Source organism: Zeugodacus cucurbitae, chromosome 5 (assembly GCF_028554725.1).
Source record: "Zeugodacus cucurbitae isolate PBARC_wt_2022May chromosome 5, idZeuCucr1.2, whole genome shotgun sequence".
Taxonomy (NCBI): domain Eukaryota; kingdom Metazoa; phylum Arthropoda; class Insecta; order Diptera; family Tephritidae; genus Zeugodacus; species Zeugodacus cucurbitae.
In genome coordinates, this window is record NC_071670.1 from 50,257,533 (window position 1) to 50,278,343 (window position 20,811).

The 20,811-nt window shown below is 33.0% G+C and overlaps 3 protein-coding genes across 4 annotated transcripts; 1 reads left to right on the top strand and 2 right to left on the bottom strand.

Moving 5' to 3' along the window:
- Positions 1 to 1,183: 1,183 nt before the first annotated feature.
- LOC105217289 (uncharacterized) lies at positions 1,184 to 7,215 on the bottom strand. Its single transcript, XM_011192223.3, has 3 exons — positions 6,714 to 7,215; positions 3,269 to 3,475; positions 1,184 to 2,077 (listed from the first exon to the last, which is right to left on the bottom strand). The coding sequence occupies exons 1-3, from the start codon at positions 6,865 to 6,867 to the stop codon at positions 2,028 to 2,030; spliced, it is 411 nt and encodes a 136-aa protein (XP_011190525.2). The 5' UTR covers positions 6,868 to 7,215; the 3' UTR covers positions 1,184 to 2,027.
- Positions 7,216 to 15,772: 8,557 nt separating this feature from the next.
- On the bottom strand, positions 15,773 to 20,795 carry LOC105217290 (probable cytosolic iron-sulfur protein assembly protein Ciao1). Of its 2 annotated transcripts, XM_054231021.1 has the most exons (3): positions 20,386 to 20,795; positions 19,590 to 20,330; positions 15,773 to 15,791 (listed from the first exon to the last, which is right to left on the bottom strand). In XM_054231021.1, exons 1-2 carry the CDS (start codon positions 20,654 to 20,656, stop codon positions 19,594 to 19,596), a joined length of 1,008 nt encoding a protein of 335 aa, XP_054086996.1. In that variant the 5' UTR covers positions 20,657 to 20,795; the 3' UTR covers positions 15,773 to 15,791; positions 19,590 to 19,593. The 2 variants fall into 2 exon arrangements, with proteins under 2 accessions (XP_054086996.1, XP_011190526.1); XM_011192224.3 differs by lacking the exon at positions 15,773 to 15,791 and having other exon boundaries at positions 19,510 to 20,330.
- Positions 18,399 to 19,605, top strand: LOC105217291 (DNA excision repair protein ERCC-1). The gene is made up of 3 exons (XM_011192225.3): positions 18,399 to 19,017; positions 19,076 to 19,249; positions 19,311 to 19,605. Exons 1-3 carry the CDS (start codon positions 18,595 to 18,597, stop codon positions 19,497 to 19,499), a joined length of 786 nt encoding a protein of 261 aa, XP_011190527.2. The 5' UTR covers positions 18,399 to 18,594; the 3' UTR covers positions 19,500 to 19,605.
- Positions 20,796 to 20,811: the final 16 nt, after the last annotated feature.

Below are 20,811 nucleotides of genomic sequence, written 5' to 3' on the forward strand. Positions count from 1 at the left end.
AAAACGTGTGGTGTCTGCTAGTTATCAATAAAAATTTCTCAATATTTCGATTTCAAACATATATCAAAATCGTTGGGGAAGTGCAAGCATATTTTTTCAAGTTGGGGGGTGTTCAAAACGGTGTAACTCATGTTCTACACAATATTTGTAGGTTAAAATTTATATTTATACTATCGAAATATATGTTAATATGATAATAAACTTATTCTCTATCTAAATAGTGGTCGTAGAAAACAAATTATTATAAATCCCTAAAAATCAGGGATAACCCTCTTAATAACAAATACTGATTTCATAAGCAACACTTTTAAAATACATTTTGGGCAGCATTATGAAAAATGTGAAGAGTATCTAATGTTCGGCACATTTTAACAAAATCGCTATGACTCATCCATATTAATTTTATTGACTTATGTAAATTTCTAAACTTGGCTTTGCAGCTTTCGAAACGAATTTTGACAATATATATTAGGCATTCAACACAATTTAAGTAATGAATATGGCAGCTTGTTCATCCCACAAAATTTCTGAAAAAGCACAAAACCCACACTAGTCCAAACTCTATTTAAGGTCATTTACCATTTACGAGGTGACCAAAAAATTAAACAAAACGAAAAAGTAGAAGTAGAAGTAGAGAAAAAAGCAGCCAGAGACCAACAGTATTACTAAATGACTGATTAAGGAAAGAAATGTCAAAGTAGGAGGAGCAGCAGTAGACAGACATACTTATATAGATGCAGATCCCATATACAAATATGGCTAAATGTACATAAGTGCATATGTATTATGTAAATATATGTACACTTGAACGCCAATAACCCATGCATCAATGTCACAGATGTGGCAAAAATGACACACAATCGAACAGAAATGCCAAAAATAAATATATTTTTTTTATTTGTAAGTATGTGTGTATGTATGTATAATAGCTCGGATAGACAAAAATAGTTATGTACAGGGTTTTTTATATATTTAATAGTTACAGAGATGTTACAGATATGCGAATATAGTAGAGTAGAATATATATGTACATTAAATAAAATGGCTTTATAACTGTATAACTAATGCTGGTATAGAATTTCAGAAATGTCACAGAATAATGGATCCGCTTCCGGCACACGAATTTCAACGCTTTTATATTATATTTTTGAATATATAGAGTTTTTGAATATTTTCGTATATATTTTATATAAAATTATATATAACATATTTACATATATACATACATATATGGTAAATATACATATTTTACAGTTTCAGCGAGTTCGAATGCAGTCAAGTGGACTGCAATGAATTTCGAATTTTATGAAAATGGCGGTTAGTATGTACAATAGTGTGATTGTGTGTTTGTGTCTAACGGTAACTGCAGCACGGCGCAAAAAGGTTAGTTAAAACGAAGTTGCACAAAAAATAACGGTAAATTAGTAAAAACAACAAAAACAGCGCAGAGTTGTTGACGAAAATTGAAGTGTCGAGGGGTTGCACGCAGTTGATGGCCGGCAAAGTACAAAGCGTAAAATAGTAAAAAAAAAAATATTTTTTTTATTTACTTCGCCGCGAAAACACAAACATGAACGCTGGTGTCAAAGCAACGTGACATCATCGATGATTGCCGCTGAAAACAGATTGCTCGACAGCAATGCACTTAAGAGACTGCTGAACGAACACCCACACACAAAGAAGAAAAATTGCAAAAAAAAAATAACGAATAAAAGCAAAAACAATAACAACAAAAAACAGCCAAGAAAACAACAAAACTCCATCGCCATCTAAAACGCTGCGCACCATCAACTAAAAGCGCTTTGGCGTAAAGCTAGCTTCAAAGGCAGCTTGCTGTCAAATCTTCCCACTGCTATCTTGCTGACTTGTCTTGTCTACGCTCTTTTTGGCTATTTTGTTGTTGTTATTATTATTATTGTATGCTGCTGCTGCTGCTGTTGTAGTTTTTAATGTTGACGCCACGCTGTGTGTTAGTCGGCGCGCTGCCGTCGCACCATCGTGCCATCGTTGTCATCTCTGCAATTGCTTTAGATGCCCTTGACTTTGGCTTTATTGCTGTCGTTATGTTTCTTTTTTACTGCAAATAGTTCCAACAACAAAAATGTTATGTTTGTCAAAGTGTAGCTAGCACAGTATAGACCAGCATAAGTGAAGCGCAGAGAAAATATGAAAAACGAAAATGCCATCAATGAATTAGACGAACAAAAGTATGTTGACACCGAAAAGCAGGTTTCCCGCGCGCACTTGCGTACTCAACATAAAAGCCACTAACAATAAACTAGAAAGCACTAAAATGCAACTTGTGCAAACTTTAACGTCAAAGTCGTAAAATCAATGTGAACAAAAAAAATAGAAGATATAAATGAAATAAAAAATAAAGCAAAAAAACAAAATAAAATAAAATAAAGAAATGAAACAGAAAAATCCTAAAAAAATATAATAATAAACCGTTAAATATCGAAGCAAGTGTATTTCATAAAAATTTTCTCCGAATAAGCAACACACTAGCACTTGCGTCTCAATTAGAAAAACGAGGTGTGTTCAAAAAATAACGGGAATTTAAAAATTTCGCGGTTTTCGAAGAGTCTAATTCTAAATTTTTTGTGATTAAATTTTTTTCATTGCTTATGTAGACGAATGAATAAATATATTAAAAAAAATCAAAAATTCCCGTTTTTTTTCAAAATCAAAAAAATTAAAAAAAAATCTAAAATTCTCGTTATTTTTTTTGTTAAAAAAATCAAAAATTCCCGTTATTTTTTGAACACACCTCGCATATATTCAAGCAATCCTACGCAGAATTTTATTAGCACAACAGCAACAACTTTAGAAACCTGTTTAACCTTCTATTGTATCTTAAGGCCGCCAGCAATGCGGCCATTTATTGCTTTATTTAATTTACTACTATTGACGGCTGACTTCAACTATTCGCAATCAATATATTTATTTTTTATTTAATTTGTCTTCATTTTATATATGTATATATTCGCGCTAATAATGAGCTGACGCGACGCGTAGGTTTGCAAATTGTTTGCACAAGTGCACGCATTTGAATGTCACGCATACGCCCTGGCATCTATGTCTGACACTGAACTACACGACACTACACTTAGAACGAACTTTATATGTGCCATGCAAATATTATGCTAGCGAGATTTGTAGGGGAATTTTACAACCACTTTACTTTACCGCCGTTAAATTTATCAATGGCTTTCGTTTTTTATGCTTTTCTGTTCTGCATTCACTTTCACTGCTAGACGGAACTCACTTGTTATGAGCGTATCGGGATCGCCCAAATCCGCATCATCTCCGTCGTTTTGTTGTTGTGTCTGTTTCAAGTGCTGCTTGAGTTGCACCTTCTTGCGCAGTTTCTTCAGATAGGCTTGTTTGTACTCCTCACTGGGTTTTCCGCCCAAACCGTAGCTGACTTCGAGCACTGTTAGTGGGATGACAGTCGAGGAAACGGGTACAAGATCTGCTTGGAAATGTGTGTTGTTGTTATAAGGTGGGCGTGAATAGTGGTTTGGTGTTTTAAGAGAGCATTCGAATCTGTTGCTCCGCGATACTTTGCTTGGTCACCTCTCGATTCTAAGAAGCGGAAGTGGTTTATAGCAGTTTTCAGCTTGTCAAAGAGTAAGGAAAGATTCTCAATATTCTACAGGCACTTGTTCCAGCTAGAAATTCCTTCAAAACCCTGATATATCACTTCATCCACTCTTGTGATATCTTTAAAACTGTAAAATTTTCCGCTGAAAATACCCAGTTGTTTCTCTTTTTTCGCTTTGCATATTGTTTTACTCGATAATTAGAAGTTGGTATGTTATTAAACCATTTAAGGAGGACTGACAAAATTTTTCATATCGAGAGGTTAGTATCTTTAAATAGAGTCCTTCGGTTGATTACACTATCCTTTTTTCGAACTTCGAAGGCAAATAATTCGATTTTGAGGACTAACTTCGAAAATCGGGAAACACATTTGATTTGCTTATGGTTCAATCTGCCATAAAAATTAGTTTGGTCCAATACTCAGTGTTGATCAATGTTATGGACCAAGATGTCATAAGTGCCCTGGAGACGATCAAATAATTGCGTCAAACAGTGCATATGTGTTAGTGATGTTCAATCGTGTGTTGCCCGCAAACGTTCAAATTAACACGTCAAACATCAGTTTAGTTTTGATCTCGTAACGAACGGTCATCATGTCATCGTCGGATGATGATGATCTATTGATGGCATGTGCTGCAATTCTTATGAAAAAAAATTTCTCCATTTTTGTATTATTTAATATTATTTAGTTTATTTTATTATATTTGATTTTACTTTACTTTATTTTGTTATTTTAATTTATTTTATTTTATTTTATTTTATTTTATTTTATTTTATTTCATTTTATTTTATTTTATTTCATTTTATTTCATTTCATTTCATTTCATTTTATTTTATTTTATTTTATTTTATTTTATTTTATTTTATTTTATTTTATTTTATTTTATTTTATTTTATTTTATTTTATTTTATTTTATTTTATTTTATTTTATTTTATTTTATTTTATTTTATTTTATTTTATTTTATTTTATTTTATTTTATTTATTTATTTTATTTTATTTTATTTATATATTTTATTTTTTTGATTTTATTTTATTTTATTTAATTTTATTTTATTTATTTTTTTTAATTCATTTAATTTAATTTAATTTAATTTAATTTTATTTTATTTTATTTTATTTTATTTATTTTATTTTTTTTTATTTTAACTTATTTTATTTTATTTTTTTTTTTTAATTTTATTTTATTATTTTATTTTATTTATTTTATTTTATTTTATTTTTTTTTTATTTTAACTTATTTTATTTTCCCGCTTCGCTTTACTTCACTTTTCTATGTCCTCTCAGCTTGAAATCTTCCCTGCAAATGAGCTCATGCTTGTCAAACATGAGTGGAGACGATCAAATTATCGTCCGTCAAATAGAAATATCAAAAATTTTTGATTTTCATCAAACAGAGCCGAAAATAGGTCGGTGTAGCGTACGTGTAGCCGACGAGAGCCGACGACACCAACACACTTAAAGTGTTTGACACAATTATTTGATCGTCTCCAAGGCACTATAGACTACTAGATCGTATCAATATTGATTCGAAGACTCCTGCTAACCATCTCTGAATTACAACATACCCCTCATAAAGGTTTTACGAAAGGTTTAAAGTATTTACGAAGCTAGAATTCTTTATATTCTCGTGAAAGTGGTAATCGACATACCAACAATAATATCATCACGCCTTAGCACAGCTTTGTTACAATGTTGAAAATTACCAAAAAAAAAGTTCTGCCTTCGTAGGTCAGTAATTAATTGGGATCCGACGGAGATCTGTCGATTAATTATGGAAACTTCACAACTTCGTCGAATATTCTGATTATACTTCATCTTATGAGGTCCTAGTTATTACGAGGGCTGCTATATATATTTCTAGCCTAGGCAACACTAAGTGTTGCCAGGTGCAATCTGACATTTCCATTGGAAAGTTTGACATTTTTTAGCATAACACCACTCAGAACGTTTTGTCATTTAATCGTGAATTGTTTCATTTACAGGGAATTAAAAAATTCATCTCGGCCAAAAAATGGAATTAACTCGTGAACATTTTCGTGCGATCATTTTTCACAACTTTCGACGTGGATTATCGCGACAAGAGTGCATTGATGAACTAAAATCTTTGTATGGCTATGAAGCACCATCCTATAGCACTGTGAAAAACTGGTACAACGAATTCAATCGTGGCCGATGCTCGCTCAAAGACGAATTCCGTGAAGGTCGTCCAAAAACAGCCGTTGTGTCAGAAAACATCGATGCCGTACGTGAACTGATAATGCAAGACCGTCATGTAACATACCTTCAGATAGAGGCATGCCTATGCATTTCTCCCACCAGCATACATTCGATATTGCATGAACACCTGGCCGTAAAAACGGTTTGTTCTCGTTGGATCCCGCACAATTTGACAATCTCTCAAAAAAAAAACTCAAAAAAAGTGCTTCGAAAATTGGTTTGAGCGCATGCAAAAGTGTATAAATCTTGATGGAGAATATTTTGAAAAACAATAAAACCATTTTCGTTGATAAATATTCCTATTTTCATTATTAGGCCAGAAATATATATATAGCAGCCCTCGTATTGACTTGAAGACTCCTTACAAATTCGTCCCTAACACATTTGGCTTTACGGAACTAGAAAGCCGTTGTAGTGTTCTACTAAAGTACCACAATACCATAACTCTCTAACTTTCTCAGTTATATGTGTTATGACAACAAAAACAGATCAGATCTGATCAAACGTCAGTGAATCGTTGCTGTGATGATGAAAAAGGATGATTTTTCATTTTGAAATCAAATCAAAGAATCAGATATGACTTATAACTTTAGTATCTTCCGTTTGGAAGACAACTAGCGATCTTTTGAGATACATACAACAAATAGATTTGTCTTGCTCTTAGGCGGTCTAACCATTTTGATAATCTTTTTATTCAAACAACAACAATCATCAAGTTTGAGATATCTTCATCTTCAGCCAATCTCATTTCAAATTCATTTCCATAAACTACTTCAAATTAGCAAACCAAATTTCGCGACTAAAACCACTTCCACAAATCACCATTTGAAAAAGATTCGAAATCGAAATCACTCAATTAAAACACCATAAGTGTATTAACCCATCACCTGCTTCGTATTTGTCTTGTGGATTCTTCTTGTAGAGCATCGGTGTGCCTTGTGCGCAATTGCAGCATTGCAGTAGCAACAACAACACAACAGTTAACCAAACAAAAGATAATTTGTTGTTGAAACTATTTGTTTTTATTGTTGTTGTTGTCATTATGAAGGTTTCCCACTTATTTGTATGTTTGCTGTTTTTGTTGTATTTCTTTATACGGTTGCCTTCAATTGAATGCTGGCTGGCTTTTCGAGATTGTCTCGCTCCTCTTCTTATTATAAATACAAGCAATTAACTGTTTTGATTTTATTTTGATTTGGTTCAAGTTTATTTGTGATCCACTAAAAATGCAACAACTGAACTAGTTGTGAGACAACCGTTAAGCGCGTGTGTGTGTGTATGTTTGTTTTTCGAAATGAAAAGATTTTCGAAACAAATTTTTTAGTTGGACCGTCCAACTGGTTTAAACGCTCGCGAACAACTGAACGGGCTGGCGGCGCGCAACTTGGACTTGGACAACTTGTAGTTGTGGCGGCGATCGTTTTCATTTTCATGCGCTTTGCAAATTTGAGACGCAGCGGTTTGGCGGCGGTTCACTATGCTTTGCCAGCCAACCTAAGCTAGTGTTTTGACTTGTTTTATTTTGGCCATTACTACCGACATGCAAGTGGTTATTTGTAGTTTGTATGTATGTATGTAGCCATATAATTGTTAATAGAAGCAGTCAGTACTTGCGCTCGTTATGCGCTAAGCAAATAGTTGCTGCTGCTGCTGCCGTCACTTTGCTTGCCGCAAATAAAAGTGAGAGGCGTCCAACAGCGCGATACGATTTTCATTGATGTCAGTTGAATTAGATATGTATGTTATGTATTTATAGTTGTTTTTGCTTTTGCTTTTTTTATTGTTTTTGTTGAGAATTTTGAATTCACTTTATTTTTTCATTTCTGCTTTGTTGCATAGTTAGTTTTAGACTTGTTTGCGTTGTCGGTGACACCGTAATTAGCAAACCAGTAGGAAATCACGTATGAATTTATATAAAATAGTCAGATTTTTCTCTGCTCAAATTTGATATTTTAAAATGTAACCGTTTTTTATATAGATTATTTTCGCAAATAATTTTGATATGACAGAATTTTTCAAATCGGCTAACAGTGGTACGCGAGGAGCATCGTATGAAGTAGCTTGAAATTTCAATTAGTACGGGTTCATAGAATCACCATCGCCCGAAGAGACCTTCTTGAAAAGAGTAATTCCAAAAATTGACCAAATATCCACCATTTTGTATCAAAAAGCCAATATGTGAGTTTTTAAACACACAAAAAGACATTTAATAAAGGCAAAAGAGAGAATTTTGATATATCTTTCCATACCCCCAGAATAAATTATGAAAGTTAGTGCGCCTTTGAAGGCTCTTATGGACCTAACGCCTTATAGACATGGCAAGTACATTATTTATGCCAGAAACTTATTATTTACAACTCATATGAAATCAGTATCCATTATAAAGTGAAGTGGTGAACCGATAGACCATAGTTACGGCATCAGATTGACTTATACTACAGCTGACATATGTACTCAATTCCATTCAGATATCTTGCTAAATATCCGAAAAGAAACCAGTATATTCATTATATTTGTTCTTAAGATGTAAATATATCTTTTGTACCGAATCACATTGTGTTAATCTACTAAATAAGGTATATACTATATAGTCAACCAAATTGATTTCAAATAATCAATTTAACATTTATTTCTATATGAAAACATTTTAAGCCAGATATACACTCCGAGTTATTGTCTAAGGAGTGTAATTCTTTAAAGCAGGCTTTTTTAGTATTTTTAGTTGTCAGCACATATTCAGCTCAAAAGATAGATAGCTAAATAAAGCGATGAATGCCAAAAATATTGAAAATCTGGCTTTCAACTCTTATTCAGTTTACAACAATAATAGCTGAATAAAGCGCTGAATGTCAAATTGACTGAAAATCTTGATATGTAGTTAAACTCTAAGGATTGCAGAATGATGCAGAAAGATATGAGAAATCTGCTGACAAAGGAAACCAATACCAGGTCGAAATCAACATGAACCCAAAAAAAAAAACAAATTATAAAAAAGTACTTAAAAATATTACATAAGTTTATACAAATCATAAAAACTTGCAGCATTTTTTCTGTAAACAGACATTTATAAACTAAAGATTGTACTTCACACAAAATTCATCAAACTATTAAAAAAACCTGATTGGAAAGATTCAAATGAAACAAGCCACCAGTTTCGGGATCAGTGAAACAGGGAAAAAAATAGCAGAGTATTAACAAACAGGAAAGAAATAGTAATTGCATTTTTAAGGCAGCGACGCAAAATAAATAGAATATTTTATGTTACCAAGTAACGAACAAATTATCAAGCTTGTCGGACCGGTACTTCGTAACTTGGTAGAACGATAATTTGTTAAGGGGTTAGGGGTAGTCAGGATTTTCAAAAAGCATCTTAAAAATATTCTCCGAAAATTTGAAGTTGATCCGATAATTACTTTTCGAGTTGTTCGACGAATAACAAAGAGCGCTCGGACACTCCCCATCTCGCTAGTGTGAAACTTTAAATGTGTTTTTCTCAAATCTATATTTTTTGAATTGGTGACAACTGTAACTAAAAAACAGTGAAATTTCACAGCTTTTAGTATACATAATAATCCTGGGCCTGATCGAAGCTTTTAATTTTTTCAAAAATTTTGAAAATCTAGAAAAAAATTAAAAAATCTCAAGATTATATACAGTGGAACTTCTCTAACTCGAATCACCATAATCCACAAAAAAAAATCAGGTTAGAGAGATTTCGAGTTATAGAAATGTTTATTAAAACATACATTTTTCAAAAAGCTGTAACATATAGATTTACCCACAGTTTTAGTTATTTACTTCGCAACAAGTTGTATTTATATATATTAAAACATGTATTTTGTAATTTTGTTTGTTGCAGTTTGCTATTGTTTGGCTTTTGACGTCTATATCTCATGCGTTTGTTACACGATTTAGGAAATCTATAAGTATAAAATCATATTTTTGTTTGACCCCATACGATATAGAAAGAGTCTTTTAAAATTGTACCCTGATAGTAAAATTTTAAATTTTGTATAATGTCCTGGTTGAAAAGTTCGATTTATGGAAGGAAATTTGTATGAAATTTGACTTCTATTGCCACTTCAAGAGTTCGAGTTATGGAGAACTTCGACTTATAGAAGGTTCGAGTTATGGAAGTTTCACTGTATTTATAAAACTAATTTTTGTTATCCGACTGATTTTAGATGAATATCCAAGGACTTATGATTGTCATCGCAAAGACCTATAACTTTAGAAATTATATTTGTTTTTCCAAATTTTGCTGACTTCACGTCAAAACATTGGGTAATAATGCTTTTGTAAAATAACATGATTTAATCGCAAAAAAAAATATTTGATACCGCTTTCAAGATTTTCTCAAATTGTGAGGCGTTTTATGGTAATAAAACAAATTTCAATAAGTAAAATACAATAAAAAATTTTTAAAATTGGCACTTCTCCGACTTAACCTTAAAATCATAAAAAATGCTTGGAATTTGTTGTTGCAACATAAAAGAAGTATAAATATAAAATATAAATCCAATAATTTCCTACAGACCACACAGCGGTTACAGCATATACTGCATTGTTACATAAGAATAAACAGATTTTGTTTTCGCAAATAAAATATTCTATGGCAGAATTTACAACAACATAACAACTTGTCAGACGATCGTAAATCAAATATATGCAAATGACAAGCACAAAAATTATCTGATAATAAAAAATGCTGAAATTGGACAGACACACACATATGAGCTCATAACCATATGGAAGTAGTATAAATATATATATGTACATATATACAAACGTATGCCAGCGACATAATGGCAAAATAAACGCATTGAGATAAAAGTGAATCGTGTTTAACGGTAGTCAAAGAAACAAACATTAAACGAAAGTGAAACATGTTTATATCTACATGCAGTTATATTAATAATTTAAACAAACATACATATATACAAGTATATATATGTAGGTGGTTGTTGCTGTTTGTAATTGCTGAAATGACGGTTTCGTATGGCCATTGGCATTTAACGTTAACCATATAACCATAACCATTTGTGGCATTTGCAACTACAACTACTATTTAAATGTGCATGTATGTGTGTATGTGTGGAAATACCGCTTGAGCAGGTATTCAGCAATGTTAATAATTAAAATACAAGTAATGCACAGCAAATGGATAAGGTGAGCGTTTAAAGTGTATGAGCGTTAAATGAATGGAATTTACAAATTTACTTCGATGAAATAATTATGCTATCAAGTGGATAAATGTAGACACATATGTATATATAATAGTAGGTATGTATATAAATTAATCTCTTCGCCAAACATATTTACATTTATAATACAATAGAGTAATGTAAGTAGAAATAAACATGAGAGTGTATTTAGTGTGGATACCTAAGACGTTTCAAATATTTATTACAAAACATAAAATTTGATATTGTATGCGAACAATGCATTAGGGTGGTTCTTTAATGCAATAATAACATTTTAATAGTATACTGTATTCCCCTAAGCTTCTGTTCTATAACATTTTGTCTGTATGTATGTATGTTTAAATTATTAATATAACTGCATGTATGTAGATATAAACATGTTTCATTTTCGTTTATTGTTTGTTTCTTTGACTACCGTTAAACATAGTAATTTCTGATTGAATGATATTAAGGCGTGACGTAGAGAGGTCAAAGTTCGGATTGCCCTAAATTTATTCTTTAAATTTAATGTATATGCTAAATGAATATCTAATATAATTATTATAAGTATATTTTCAACAATAATAGATAATAAACATTAAGAGCGAACAGTTAATTTTTGCAGGAACTACATTAAAGAAGTGAATTTTCCAAGATGAAAATATGTATTAGGTCTACAACTTTGCTTCCGCCGTTTTCCAATAGATGTCTCTAGGGTCAAGCATTGGTCGATAAAATCGATTTTTTTTATATCGATCTTGTACATTTGTGTCAACATTAACCCAACAAAATATTTGTAGAGATCTGTTTTCATCCCATCCACTTATTCTCAACTGAAAATGTCACAATGTTGTAGACCTAATAATAACAGAACTGCATTGTTTATATGTACGTTGAAACAAATTTTTTAACAGGCTTAATCGTGCTATGCGCTCGAATTTAAGAGCTCTCTCTTTCTCTCTCCAAAAGTTTAAACGCGTTAAGATCCAAACTATTTTTTTCGACACGACAGAAAAAGAGCTATGCTTATATACAGATTAATGAAATCCTGACAGTTTCAAATAAGATTATTTGGAAAAGGCATGCTATTTTTTTATATTTTAACAAAAAAAATTTGGAACTTAAGAGAGTTTTCGACCTCCAGAGAGGTGTAACACCTAAATGTTGATTCGTTATAAAAGAAACCGTTATTTTATATAATAGAAGTGTTAAAAAATAAACGGGATTTTCGTTCGATATTATGCACCTAAGTCAGCGCTTCTTCCAAACGTCGAAACACTTCTCAAACGAGATTTTTGGGATAGCCGTTGGCTCGTTCAGTGCTTTTTTGTATGCTATACAAGCATATACGGTGGTTCTTTTTATTTTTTGAAAATAGGAAAAAGACAAACGTCTTATGTCTGGCGAATATGGCATCTTTAAAGAATTGTTTTGGTCAAGAGTTCACGAAAATCGCCAAACTCATAAAAACAGGCCTAAACTTAACGACAGCTACAGAAAAAGTAAGCAATGAATATAGCTAAAAATTGTATCGCACTTCAGGGATATGTACAATATCAATATAAAAAATAAAAATAAATTTGACAATTAAAATTCCCGTTATGTTTTGAACACACATTTATAGTTCGCATTCCATCATGTCTATTTGACACAATAATGCCTTTAAGCCTTTGATTCCGCAAAAAGTGCACAAAACGAAAAGAAAGTTGAATTCATTTGTTTGTGTTTGAATACTAACAAATACTAAAGAGCAACTTTTGAACTAATGGACTTTATATGAGCATTAAGCTCTAGATCTTCATCACAAAGTATTCGCCGGCTAATCTTAGGCACACAAGTGATGAAAAAAGCGAGAGAGATTTTCAGGACCTTTGTATTATATATGAGAGTTAGAAAGACCGCTGAAGCAACAAGGAGTTGTGTATTTCTGGAGCCTTTAGAAAGCGAAAAGTTCATGCTATGAAGTCCTATACAAGAAAGATTTTTTTCAATTTAAGACTTTTAGGATTAATTGGGTGCGTTGAATTTTAAAGTGCAAATAATAATTTTTCGTATTTTGTGCAATAGAGATAACACAGACATATTGGTTCCAAATTAAAAACTATCATCAATACTTGAGTTGACATCATAGAGAAATATTAATCCCAATTAAGGGGTTAGGGGTAGTCAGGATTTTCAAAACATATTTTTTTTTTTTTTTTTTTTGCATTTTCGTTAAGTGTAATATCTTAAAAATATTCTCTGAAAATTTGAAGTTGATCCGATAATTACTTTTCGAGTTTACGACAAATAGCAAAGAGCGCTCAGGCACTCCACGCTAGTGTGAAACTTTAAATGCGTTTTTCTCAAAACTATGTGTTTTGAACTGGGGACAACTGTAACTCGAAAACCGAAATAGATTTTAATGAAATTTCTACAGCTTTTAGAATACATAATTATCCTGAGCCGGATCGAAGCTTTTATTTCAAAAATTTTGAATTTCTTTTGCTTTTTTTAAAAAAATCTGGAAATAAAATTTCCTGGGGAAGCCATTTTGTTAATTTTTGAAAAGGATTATCAGAATTATCTATTTATAAAACAATTTTTATACTCTCGCAACAAAAGTTGCTAAGAGAGTATTATAGTTTTGTTCACATAACGGTTGTTTGTAACACCCAAAACTAAACTAGGGTTATACATATATACCAAAGTGATCAGGGTGAAGAGTGGAGTTCAAATCCGAATGTCTGTCTGTCTGTCCGTCCGTCCGTCCGTGCAACGGATAACTTGAGTACAAATTGAGCTATCTTGAAACTTGGCACACTTGTTCCTTGGGACCGTGAGAGGGTTGCGTTCGAAAATGGGCAAAATCGGCCCACTGCCACGCCCACATAATGACGTGTCCTAGTGAGGGCCATATTTGGATGTAATTTTATTGGGGAAGTGGGCGTGACCCCGCCCCAAAATATATTTTTTGTATATATCTCGCAAACCAATAAAGCTAAATAAACTAAACTGCACTCGGTTCACAACCACGACAACTTCCCATATAACTCAATTTTGAAAATCATCTTATTGCATCACTTTATAATATATATAGTACGTAAAGGTCTAATGAAGATAGCCAAATAAAACTTTTCATAAATACTGTATATGATCTGTGGCATCACTTGTGAAAAAACTGTCGAAATCGGACTATAACTTTTCGGAGCCCCGAATATCTAATATGAAGAATTCAGTGCCCCATGGTAATTTTTCACCGAAAATATGGGCAAATCTCTCAGATATTTTAATTTAATTCAAAGGAACTCTTTTTCTTCTAATAGTATGTCTCGGGTCATAAATTCCCCTAGCTCTCATATACCTAATTATAGGATTTTCAAAATTACGATGGGCTTAATAGCTTATATATCGGGTAATATGTGAAATATCTATATGGTCATATCATACATAGACAAATTAAATCAGCATATAATCTTATATAGATAGGCGATGAAAATGAATGAAATCGGTTCAGGAATTACCTCAGCCCTTATATAGCATATATGATGATTTTCGCTTTTCTATTGGACTTTATGCCGAATATATGGGTCAAATTGTATGTTATCTTAATGAAAATATAACAATAAATTGCGAGAGTATAAAATGTTCGGTTGCACCAGAACTTAGCCTTTCCTTATTTGTTTAAAAGCCATTCAATCAACTGAGTTCAAAAATATTTTGTCCATTAAAACTTAAATTTTATTAAGGGCTTCTAAAATTGAACTATTACATTGAATTCAGCTCTCCATTCAATAAATTATTGCATCCTTTGAGTTATTAAGTACGAAGAAATATGCAAATATATGTACATAGATACTATGTATATAAGTGTATAAATATTATATAAAAGCTAAGCGCAAAAAAATTCGCAAAGTGCCAAAACATAAGTATGTACATATATAATTCAAGGTTAGAAACAGACATGCAATCATGTTGAACACACACATATGCATGTCTATAGTATATGTAAGATACAACCATGCAGCTAATTGCCTCATTTGCATTTAAAATCGTTTGCCATTCCCAAAAACATAAATTCAAATCAATGCAGAAAAGGTATATGCACACCATGTACATACGTATGCATGGTAAATGATTACAACTGCTGTCAAATCCAGTCGAAAATGAAATGCATGTAAAACGCTTGAAATCCCCACTTGAACTATAATCTCTTTGCCACTTTCACATTCATGCACATCTGCATGCATATGCATGTGTGTGTGTTGTTGGTGTCTGCACTTGTGGGAACAGACATAAACAAATATATGCAACTAGCAAATATAATGAGTCAAAAATTAACTGTCATAAAAATGCAACGTTTTTGCGCAACTTTTTAATAGTTTCCGCTCGCTGCAGTTTATTTTGTTTTTGTTTTGTTTTCCCTCCGGACAGCTGATTGTAGATTTGATTGCCGCGCTTTGTTTTCATTCATAATAGGTGTTAAAATGTGCACATCCGCGCATGAACACCGGCCCACTTACATACATACATATATGCACACAAGGGCGTGTGCATTTACATTAATGCACAGCCAACAACAACAACAATAGAAATATGATAATAAAAACAAAAGTAAAGTTGTCGCTTCACTCACCAGTTTATGCAAATATTTTCCAAATCTCATTTCGGCGTGTTAAAACTAGACACTCGCTAAGTGGGATGCAGGTTGTGTGGCATGTATTCGGTGTCAATGACGGGGTCGAGTGTTTGTAAATGCAACGAGTGCATATGTGTGTGTGAGTCATTGAACTTTTGTGACAGCTGAAACGAGTAAAAAATAAAATAAAATTCGAATCAATAAAATAAATAGTAAATAAATAAAAAATATGTATTTATGAGTATTTTATAAGTAAGATATATAAAAAAAGATAAAAATATTAAAAACAAGTAAGGAAAGGCTAAGTTCGGGTGCAACCGAACATTTTATACTCTCGCAATTTATTTATTTAACTTTATTTATATTATATAATACACAATTTGACCCACATATTCGTCATATATATTGTATAAAGTCCATTGAAAGTTGGAAACCCTAATATTAGGTTAGAATATATGGGGCCTTAAAAACCTTTGGTCCGATTTCGGCGATTTTTAGAAAGGGGCTGCCACACTATAAATGCAGTATTTATGCAAAGTTCTGTTCCGATATCTTCACTAGTGCTTACTTTACATATTGTAACTGTACATATTGCAGTTTCGGAGATATGGGTTTTGGCCCATAAGTGGGCGAAGCCACGCCCATTTAAGATTTTGTATACCAATATGAAATATAAGGTTTCTGGTCTTTCCCTTACTGAATTAAAACATTTTTAATTGTTGTCAACATAACCTTTATATGGGAGGTAGTCGTGGTTACAATCCGATATCCTCCATTTTTGGACTATATAAAGAAATGCCTGAAATAACGACTCCTGAAAATTTCGTTGATATAGCTTTAGTAGTTTACGTGTTATGTACAAAAAACTTAGTAGGGGACCATGCCCACATTCCCAAAAAAATTACATTCAAATATGCGGCTTTCTAGAACAATCCTTTGTACCAAATTTTATTTCCATAGCTTTATTTATGGAGCTTTATGTGTTTTCGGTTTTCGCCAGCAACCTTCCTATGGTGCCAAGAGACAAGTGTTCCAAGTTTCATCAAGATATCTTAATTTTTACTCAAGTTACAGCTTGCACAGACGGACGGACGGTCACTTTGGTATAGATAACCCTATATCTAACTTGTTTAGTTTTGGGTGTTACAAACAACCGTTATGTGAACAAAACTATAGTACTCTCTTTAGCAACTTTGTTGCGAGAGTATAGTTAGAATAATTTAGGATACGGTGAGATACATGTCTCTAATTGGAAAATGTCAAAGCTTTGAGTTAAGAAACCCTCTGGATCGCATATGACTTTAAAAATCAGGTTCTGAGAATTAACTAGTGCGATTATTGTTGTTGTAACGGTTTCTCCAACCCTACTTAACGGTAAAAATAGTACGGAACCTTGGTTCCGTCCGCCAATAAACATAAGCATTCTATAAGATTAAATGAGTTTCAAAAGGTGCCTCCAGCTCTTGGTGATTTTGTGACTTCCTGAAAATATTTCACAGTAAAGTTTTTCACAAAGCAGTTCATTGCTGCTTTACAAATGATGTCGTGTGTCTGTTGGTAGGAGACGACCACCTCTGTTATATTAATCTTAATAGTAATACTGCCGATTTGACAGTCCTTGGTCGAATGGAATCCGGATCCGTTCCGGTTACGAAGAATCAACTGTTGTAGGGAATTGGTTAGGAATATCCTTTTGATGTTCTGGAAGACTTGGGTGTGCTTAAAGCATTTATCTGCTTGATTGATTTAGACGAAGAGTTCACTGCTTTGGAAGTACATATTACGATATGTTCCTGAGCTGGACTTTTGGCAACCTACTTGTATCAGATAACTTCTGTTGAATCCTGTTGTAATAGCAGCGCATAGAAATATATTAGGGCTCAGTAGTCATATCATCAAGAGAGTCGGGTCTACATAAACATGACGGAACTGCCATGTTTTCTAACGCTATAACCACAAAAAAAAAAGGAGACCGACTTATCGAGAAATACCTAAATTCCATTTCTTCTTTTGTCAAATAAAGTACGGCAACTGGATTAGCTAAAAGCGAATGTAGCGTTAATTCAAAATCCTAACATATAATGGATGCTCTCTAATATCAAAGGAACACATTAATGTGTTATTGGTCAATCTCACGTCTACCCAACAAGTCGTGACTACCCGAAACTTCAATACTTTGAAAGATTTTCTATTGATAAGCAAATAATAAGGACACAATAGTGTCGAATATATTTAACAACTCAGTATTAAGAAATTCGTAGAAACTAAGTCTCTGGTATTTAACCTTATATATAACCGATAAATTTACTTTTTTTACTTTTTACTTTTTGGGTATTAATATTACAATTATGAAACAGCAAAATCAGGAACGATACTTCAGTGACCGTTCGAGCAAGGTTTTCTGTTTTTTTTTTTGTTTTTTTTTTTTTTTTGTTTTAGTCTGTAATAATATAATTGTAATATATAGTATTAAGCAAGGAATGTTTTCAAAAAAAATTGGAATTGGTGAGAGCAGAGAACAGAGAAGAATTCTGTAAGTAATATATTAGAAAATATTTGTAGTTGGTATTAAAATATTATATATGTTTTATTTTACTTTATATTTTGCTTTCAAGTAGTAAATAGCTTATTAAATATTTGTAATGGACCTCTTAATTTAGTTTAATTAACTTTTTCAAAACTTTTTTCGAGTTGGGTATTCTTTTACTGTAGTCCATCGTGACCACCGCACAGAACAGCTGACTTTGGCAATCAGCTGATTGTCAAAATGAACTGTTTTCAAATTGAAATTGAATTCATTTGAAAAAGTTGTTTTATTTTTTGCTAAATACTAATAACTATAATAATATATAATATTTAATAGTTTAAAACAAACTTTTGTGAGAAGTAATCTTACAACGAGAATAATTATTTTTTAAAACCTAAACAAAATCGTTTCATCTACTGGTGTAATAAACTAATACAGAAATGGACGATGGTGATGTAGACGACTCATTCGATGATGTGCTAGCAACCATCGAAATTCCCAGTGAACCTAAAGTGCCGAGAATCGAAAAACAACAGAACGCTACAAGTAGCACATCACAAAATGGCGCAACATCAAAAATTGCCGCTCCGCCACCAGCACCGCTGCCAAAAACCGCATCGAATCCTCATTGCATATTAGTAAATCCCAAACAGCGTGGTAATCCAGTACTTAAGTCCATCGTCAACATACCAATTGAGTTTCGAGATGATATAATACCCGATTATGTGGTGGGACGTACTTCGTGTATACTTTATATATCACTAAAATATCACACTTTAAATCCGGACTACATATGCCAGAGACTCAAGGAGTTGGGCAAACAATATGAATTGCGTGTGCTCTTGGTACATATCGATGCACAGGTAAGTTGAATATTTTGTTGCTTAATTGAACAAAATTATAATTATAGTTCTCTTGCAGGAACCCCACTCTGCTTTGAAAAACCTAACACGTATTACACTACTAACAGATTTAACGCTCATGCTGGCATGGAGTGCGGAAGAAGCAGGAAAAATCATAGAGACTTACAAACAATTCGAGAAACGTTCGCCAGAGTGGATAATGGAGCGCGTCGAATCGAGCCCACATCAAAAGGTGATTTTGTGATTTTCATAAATGGTATAGCTTTTCAATAATAATTATTATCCATTTGCAGTTGGTGTCGGCGCTAACTAATATTAAGCCTGTAAACAAAACCGATGCAGTAACGCTCCTACAGAATTTCGGCAAACTGGAAAATCTGATCAACGCTAGTGAAGAACGATTATCGCTTGTCATTGGTTTAGGCCCAAGGAAAGCTTCGAAGCTGTACAAAACCTTGCACGAACCTTTCCTAACAAAGTAGTTTCTTTACATTCAAATGCATCTGAACATATTTATTTTTTTCTACAAAGTGAAATAAAGCGCAGCTAAACAGTTGTCAATGAATTCTTACCTATCTATTCTATGAATTTCCATAGTTTTATTGTACCATCATCACTGCAGGAAATTAATTGTCCTTCCTGTGCAGGATTCCATTTCACCGCATTCACATCTTGCAAGTGTCCCTTATTTTCCGATGTTATCAATGAAAATGTTGGTTCATTCTTTTGTGAGTTTGCATCTTCTTTAAATATGCGTATTGCGTCATCTCCACAAGCAGTCGCTATAAGACCAGTTTTTTTACACCACGCAACATCGTAGATGGCTCTGGAATGCTCGCCAGAAATTGTGCAAACACACTTCCACACAGTCTCGTTATCTGGCGTATAAATGCCCTCTTCATTACCCGGATGGTAAGCGCGCCATATTTTTACTGTTTTATCGTCACTGCACGACACCAAACGTTCGCCATCAGCATCGAAATCTATACCCCACACGGTGCTGGTGTGTGATTCCAGTGTGGCTGTGCTATACCAGTCATTGTCTGCGGAGTTTTCAGCGTACATTTTTATTGTATTGTCATAAGAAGCGGAAGCCAAAATTTCTTTCTTGGGATGCCACACCACACGCTTCACATCTTGTGTGTGTGAATTGAGCACAGCAGCGCAATCGAATTCGTCCTCACCAGCCAATTCCCAAATCCATACAGATTTGTCACGCGAGCACGTTGCCAAAAGATTGCCTGAATTTGACCAACTCACACTTTTCACTTCATTTTCATGACCTTCCAATGTAGCGATGCATTCAAATTCACCTATATAAGAGATATATGAAATTCATTTGTTATACAAAGTTATTCAGACAAATACCTGACGTTTTAGACCATATTGCCGTGGTGCCATCAAAGCTAGCAGAGGTCAAATATTGGCCGCAAGGTGACCAACTAATTTCGCGTATTGTGCGCTTATGTCCATCAGAGAGTATAGTTTTCGTGGTCCATGTGTTTCCAGATAACGACCAAATGCGTATAGTTTTGTCCTCGCCGCATGAAGCGAACGCATTACCTTTCGGGTGCCATGCTACGCCCCAAATTCTGCCTTTATGCCCTTGTAAAGTATGCTCCAAAGACAATTTACTCATTTTCGAATTGTATAATTACAAAATATTATCACAAATTTTAATTCTAGAACTGCTTAACAGAATTAGTCGTAATTTATAAAGGCTGATTATTGAAGTCAAAAATTGAAGTGTATGCTTCTTCTTCCAATCGCGGTTTTACTCATTCACAGTGAAAC